The 7,695-nt window shown below is 38.0% G+C and overlaps 1 protein-coding gene across 1 annotated transcript in view; it reads left to right on the top strand.

Moving 5' to 3' along the window:
• Positions 1-6,679, top strand: part of LOC309366172 (uncharacterized protein) — a 29,447-nt gene extending 22,768 nt beyond the window's left edge. Inside the window, exon 6 of the mRNA XM_081904687.1 lies at positions 6,448-6,679. Coding sequence (XP_081760813.1) covers positions 6,448-6,504 — 57 coding nt within the window. The 3' untranslated portion in view covers positions 6,505-6,679. The remainder of the gene's footprint in view (positions 1-6,447) is intronic.
• The last annotated feature ends 1,016 nt before the right edge of the window (positions 6,680-7,695 follow it).

A 7,695-nucleotide genomic window follows, 5' to 3' on the forward strand; every position in this document is an offset into this window, starting at 1 on the left:
TTAACTGTAACTCTTTATTGTGCTTGTACAAAAATAAGATTGTACAGTGGTACCTCGGGTTAAGTACTTAATTTGTTCCGGAGGTCCGTACTTAACCTGAAACTGTTCTTAACCTGAAGACCACTTTAGCTAATGGGGCCTTCTGCTGCTGCCGCGCCGCCGGAGCACAATTTCTGTTCTCATCCTGAAGCAAAGTTATTTGAAGCATTATTTCTGGGTTAGCGGAGTCTGTAACCTGAAGCGTATGTAGCCCGAGGTACCACTGTACTCTACACAGAATTCTACTATTTGTTGTATATTTTTTTTTTAAAAAAAACAGTTAAAAAACAGTTCCCTCTAGCAAGCTGGATACTAGAGGCAGAATATAGTTATCTGGAAACTGATGTATGTCAACTACTTTCAGTCAGGTCTGACTATAGTTTGCTTTTAATTCAGTGGATCACTTGTTATTTTATGATCAAGCATGATAGAAACATTCTTTCACAAAAATACATTTACGTCAAGAGAATGGTACGGGATTGTATTGAAAAAAGAGATGCTTTCAGGGGACTATAATGTGGAATTCAATTCCTCTATTTAATTATCCTATATTTTTAATAGAAGACATAGCAACAGAGTTCACACACCTGACTTTACTGCACAGACGAATGAGCCCAGCTAAAATGTCATTCAACTCTGGTTAGGACACATGACATTGATAGATGAAACTGAAAATTGCCAATTCAAGTTGACCCTTTCTTGATAAAACATGGCTGCTTTGAGCACTAGTGAGATAACTAGCTAAATTAGTCATCATTAGAGTCCAGCAAACTCTGGGAAGCTTGACTTTCAGCTTTGGCACAAACCTGAACTATTTTTATTTGCTCTTCAAAAATAAAAGGGAGACGGTGCTTAAGCAATACAAGTTATTAGCTCTTCTATAGATTTAGTCCACAATAAATTTGAGATTTCTTTCTGAAAACTCCTTGGTGTAGTAATCCTATACAGAAATCAACCCCACTAAATTCAGTGAAATTTACTCCAGATAATTTAGGTAATTTACTCCAGGTAATTTACTCCAGGTAATGTATTTAGAATTGTAGCCTAAGATACAATTTTTTAAAACACATTTTCCCCTTCTCTTTTCTTTCAGTGGTGAGCATTGTATAAGGGACTTTTCACTTCATTTCTGTATAAGCCAATGAAGCTTCTGCAGTATTTTGAGAGCTCTTGATGAGGACCAATAAACATCATTGACTTAGCAGATGATGAATGACTCATAACAAAAGGAACTGGTTTCAGACTGTGCATGACAAATTTCTCTCTCTGGGAGACTCAAATCTAGTCTTGCTAGTTTTAATAGGATTTATCACTGTGCAGACATTACTTTCAGCCATTTTCTGTGCTCATAGGCTATTTACCATTATGGGTTGCTAATACTATTTAGAAAACTATTTGGCTACTACTATTGATCATTTATATGGTACATTTTCTATCTGCATTGCAGTGCTTTCCACTCCTCATTGTGTCTGCCCCTCCATAATAATAAGTGTGACGTAGGTTACTATCATTCCTACATTACAGGCAGTGAACAGAATGTGAGTGATGCTTAGCCTGTATGAATTCACTGTATAGACAAAGTTCATTATAATTACATTTACAAAAAGCAAAAAGAAATCCTACACAAAATACTAAAATTAGTGCTGAGTCAGAAATGTCCCTGGCCCCATTCTGAGGTCAAGAAAAAGAGAGTTTTGGCTTCAGAGAAAGGGGAAAATTGCAATATTAGGGGTGACTGGGTTTGGGAGCTTCTGCTGCAAAGTGGTAAAGGCTTGTTTCTTCACCTTTTCCTTTTTATACATCTTCAGGTAGTTTTCCCACTGTAACATGTAGTAGCAGCACTCTCACTTGCTGGATCATTTGCAGGGAAACCAAAATGCTTGTTTACAAAGCTCTTGTACTACCAACTTTACTGTATGCTTGTGAATTATGGACCACTTATAAACACCATCTCCAACTCCTCAAAAGATTCCATCAATGCTGTCTCCGGAAAATTTTACACATCACTTGGGAAGACAGACAAACTAATGTCAGGGTACTGGAAGAAGCAAAGATCACCAGTGTTGAAGCAATGATTCTTCAACATCAACTTTGTGGGACTCGTCATGCTGTTAGGATGCCTGATTATCGTCTTCCAAAGCAATTACTCTATTCCCAACTCAAGAATGGAAAGCAATATACCGGTGGACAACAAGAAGTTTAAAGACCCTCTCAAGGCAAATCTAAAAAAAAAAAAAAAATGTAGCGTAAGCACTGATAACTGGGAAACACTAGCCTGTGAGCACTCCAACTGGAGAACAGACTTTAACGAAGGTTTTCATGGACTTTGAAGTAGCACAAACTCAGGGAGAAAATGAGAAATGCGCTAAGAGTAAGGCATGTTTGGCAAAGCCTCACCGTGATCAACTCCCACCTGGAAACCTATGTCCCCACTGTGGAAGGATGTGTGGATTCAGAATTGGCCTCCACAATCACTTATGGACTCACTGTTAAGCCCATTAATGGAAGACACAATCTTACTTGGCTACGAGTGATCACCATAGAAGAAAGAAGCAGCACTCTGATCAAAGAGCTGATAGTCCACACAACGACTCCTCTGAAAGGGCACTGAAAGGGCTTCCCCCCAAGAATCCTGAGAGCTGTAGTTTGTTAAGGATGCTGAGAGTTGTCAGGAGACCCCTATTCCCCTCAAAGAGCTACAATTTTCATAGTGGTTTAACAATCATCATCACCATCATCATAATCCTCAGTCCCTCTTCACAGAAAACTGGGGGTCTCAGAACAAGTCTCAGAACCCTTAACTAACAGGAATCTTGAGAGAAAGCTATGTCTGTTTGAAGTATTATGATACTGCTTTAAATGTATAGTGCAGACAAGCTCAATTTTTACCTCCATGACAGAATGCAACATGGGCTGTTGCATGGTAAGAAATGGTAATATTGGTAATATTTCTTATCTCCTTGTTTTTGCTATGGTAATATTTCTCCTTGTTTTTGCTATGGTATATATCTCCTTGTTTTTGCTATGGTAATATTTCTTATCTCCTTGTTTTTGCTATGAAATCTATCAGTGCTTGTACCTTCTGACGGATCACAGATAAGGGATGGGTGGAGGAGGTAGGCATCTAGCTCTACCTCCTGACTTGTCAGGCTCTGCACCTTGACTTTTGACCTACCAGAATCCATTGGCAGCATGGGTGAGACATGAATAGTGCAATCCTGCTTTTTGAAAGCACCAGGTGCCATGGCTTTCAGTGCACAACGTTTCACACCATAGGCGAGCGAGTCCCAAAAGCTAGGAGGAAAACCAAAGTGCTTAAATAAAGCAGCTTGGAAAGTCAGAAAGGGCAAACTTCCATTTCATTCAGTATCAAAAATTTAAATAAATTGTGCCTATAGAAATCCTTTACACAATTTTTGTGACAGACTAAAAAGAAGAAGTTAACAGCTGTTATGGCTATAAAATCTTCCTTTATTATTGGTATACTAATCCCAGGAAGACAAATAAGGCTCAGCACATGCCAGGGATGCAGGCCTTCCAATCATAAATGAAAGATACATGGCATCAGTAAGGAAACCTATTGGCTGTGTCAATAATCTTTTATTTAGCAACACATGTTGGTAATGTAAACAGCATGGCACTAGATCCCTTTGGTAGGTTTAAATGCTTGGATGTGCAAAGCAAATAATAAAAGTAAATCTTGTCATGTTTGGTTTCATGGCCCTATAAATATGCAATCAGATGTCGGCACAACAGCTTGTAAGTTAACAATATCAAGTTCCCATTTCCAATAAAATGTGGGAAGCATAATGTGTGATTATTTGCTACTTACATTTCTCCAATCTGATTCTATCTGCTGGAGATCTGCTACAAAAAAGAAGACAGGAAGAAATACAAAATCAGCCTTTAAAAACAAAACAAAACTTCAGTTTGTAACTAGGGCATGAAGGTGATAACTTTATCCTGAAGTTTCTTCCTTGCATCTGGAAGAGATGGAAGCTCTTCAGATGTTATTTTAACCAGGTCAAAGTAACATATGGAGGATGTGAGTGTCCACTCCTGTCTCCAAAGCTCACATCCTCACTTCCCCCACCCTGACCTTCCCAGCTTAAAGGCAAGGGGAATTCCTTGTGCATTCAGGTGAACCTGCTTAGTAGCATCTAGGTGATCAGAAACCCTGATTGCATGTGGTTCTTGGTCACAGGGAAGGTTCTAGGTTCATTTAGGCAAAGAATCATCTTTCAGACCATTCAATTCAGGAATGAGAGGGCTGAAGCTTTCAGGGATGTGGAGGAATAGAGCAATCGTGCACATTGTACACCTCATCTCTTCTGTGAGTTTCTTTCTTTCAAATGAAGTGTGGGTGGGATTATGATGTGGATTTGTAGCTGGTTGATGACTCTCCATCAGCAAGAGTAGGGTGCCACAGGTTTTTGTCCTAGGGCAGGTGTTGTTCAACATCTTTATAAATGATGTCAATGAAGGTCATCAAATGTGCAGATGACATCAAAATGGGTAGGATAGCTAATACTTTAGAATATTTTTTTAAAAGATTTAAGATTGCCTTGATATTATGGGGAATTGACCAAAGCTAACAATATGATTTTCAGCAAAGATAAATGCAACAGTCTGCATTTAGGCAGGAAGATGGCTAATACTGCCATCTTGCCTGCTGACAGAGGCTCTATACCATTCACAAGTGCAAGATCATCAGGTATAGCAATTCCCATCACTTCTATCTATGCTGGCGAAATCTCATACAGGTAGGAAATGTGGATTTTCTTCTAGATGTTCAGATCTTAAAAGGTATGTGACCTGTGACAAAAATGTACAAGTCCCACAAACGATGACTGTTAAGGGTCAAGAAATTGCTTCAACCCAATGAACTTTGTTGATAATTTATAATTACATTGCCACACATCTCCTATGCAAAGACAAGTGATAGGAAAATAGGAAGTTCAGAGCTATCAAAAGTGGATGATCCATGAAAGTCTAAGTCACAATGAAAACAAAGATAAATTATCTGAAAGAACACAAAATAGTTAGCTGGTTTGCGCCCAGGGAAACTGAATGACAAAATACTCCTCCCAAGGGATTCAAAACCAATTAAATGTTTGTGCATACCCTGGAGAATTAAATGATGAGTGGAAGAGAATAAAGAATGTGACTTAAAAAACAACAACCCCAACAACTCTCAAAGATGTGGTGTGGATCAGAAGACTGGAGGGCTTTAAGTTTACCGCAGTACAAAGTTTTTCTTGCTTTGTGTAGACTTTGCTCCATTTCGATCATTTTGATCATTTTGTTCCTCTGTTTGTTTCCCATTCCTTTTGGTGTTAGCAATGATTACCCCATAGCTACAATGGTTCCCATCTTTCTCTCTCTCATTTGAAGAAAAGAATTAAAATTTCACCTCAAGCATTCATGGTTCCAGAGAATTACTTTCTGTGCAAGAAAACAACAAAGAAAATACTTTTTTTTACTGAAGACAAGCTTTTCTATTTACAGAAATTAAAGTTGCCTTTAGACAATTTGGCATGGAGAGATGGAAGAGGATATGCTAAGCTCATTACCAAAGAAGAAAGCTTCATTAAAATGAATTGTAGCAGCTCAGAAATACATATTTGTTTAACACAATATAACTTGGTTCTTTCAAAGAGTATTATGGAGATACTGCATTATAGAGGCACAGCCCTGCTCTATTCTCCATGCACTACCCCTATACATGAAGAAGACTCATTACTAGTGCCTTGCAGATGGCAAATATGGGTTCGTCACTAATCACTTTGGAAGGAGGGAGAACGATCAAGTCTTCTGGAGCCTGGATAACAGAAGTGAAATATTGTTCTATGCGATGATATGGAAACATCTGTCCTTCATCAAGGAAGAGAAGCTCTTCATGCATTATAACATCCCTTTAAAAAGCACACTCATCTTGCCAAGATATAAACCCATATATTTTTATCCCTGAGATTAATTTAAAATGTATTTATAGAGACATCATTTCTTAAAACTTACATTGCTGAAGATACTAAATGTAATTCTTTCCTGTTTAAAAATAATAACCTTATTTGACTCCATGGATGTAATTTCTTATTAAAGTCTGCTGAAAATTCACCATATGAAATTAGGAGGAGTTTTCTTTTAAGGACATCTGTTCCATTCATCTTAGAAAGGAAAAATGACTCAGGAGATGAAAGGGGTATCTCTTCTTTCTTTCTTTTAGAAAGCACCATATTTTCAAATAGGACAGCTAGGCATACACTAACTTTAAAATGGTTTGAGGCTCTCCATGGACATCTAGCTAGTTTCTGTGAGAACAGGATGCTGGATTAGATGGGCCATTAGTCTGATCCAGCAGAGGCTGTTCTTATGCTCTTATGTGCATTGTCTTCTCCTTACTCCTAGGTATACAGCATGAGGACAATGCAGCAGAAGAAATTCAAGGGTGCAGAATCCTATTAGCTTGACCAAACAATACATTCCTTGACCATCCAGTGACCAAGGACTGTACTGACAACTAAACAGCAGCTACCCTTTGGGAGGGATCAGCAATACAATTATAAATAATCAGCAATTAACCCTAGTTTCACTTGAATATCATGGCTAGATTTTCTTCAGCTCACTTAGTGTTGATATTATGGCTAGAATTATTTATTTTTGCTTTTTTTTTGTTCAACCATTTAGAGACCGCTTTATCCTTTGTCTCTAAGCAGTGCACCAGTGTTATTAAAATGATACAATAAAAGTAAAAAATAAATTAGAACTAACCAGAAAAATCAGAAAATTTCCTTTATTTATTTCAGCAGAAAATGCCATTTCTAAAATTAGTGATGTCACTATGGCTATTAGTGATGTCACTATTAGTGATGTCACTATGGCTGCATTCCACTGTCATCTGGGAAGATTTACTGGCTCCATTCAGAGGCAGTGTTAGAAGAACATAAGCAACATTCTGAACTGTATTGGTCCTAGACATTCAGAAAACATCTTAAGGCAGCCCTGTTCAGGGAAGTTTTTAATATGTAATGCTGTACTGTTTTTAACACTGATTGGGAGCCGCCCAGAGTGGCTGGGGAAACTCAGCCAGATGGGCGGGGTATAAATAATAAATTATTATTATTATTATTATAGACTAGACAGCTCTCTATGAGATGAGAAACACACACACACACACACACAGGGAGAGAGAGAGAGAGAGAGAACTTGTGCAGTAAAACTAGGGCTTGTAGTTTCAGAGAAGAACAAATCTCCTCATGTGACATGAGCTGCATTCAGGCAGCACTTTATTCAGACTTCCTTACCTATTCAATTCCACATTTCATGTGGAATAAAAGCTACCTCTGGAAATTAAGTCAATCTAGCAGAGGTTTTGCACTTATTTTTGTGTTGTTTCAAAAAAAAAAATCCATTTGCATCCCTGTTATTAGAAAATCATGGCAGCTTTGCATTATAATTTTCCAGCAGTTTTCATGATCATGCCACAGCCGCTCATGTGATGAAATTTGGGGTGGTATCCTGGCAAACAGTTCTTTCCTGCTGTTTAAAATGAAGCATGACATGGCAGTACATTGATCAAAAACCCATAAATGCATAATACAGTGGTACTGCAGCGTAAAAGGAATATTCAGTATTATGCATGCATGTTCTCTCTTG

The sequence above is a fragment of the Podarcis melisellensis genome (assembly GCF_964234715.1).
Source record: "Podarcis melisellensis genome assembly, chromosome: 3".
NCBI classification, from domain to species: domain Eukaryota; kingdom Metazoa; phylum Chordata; class Lepidosauria; order Squamata; family Lacertidae; genus Podarcis; species Podarcis melisellensis.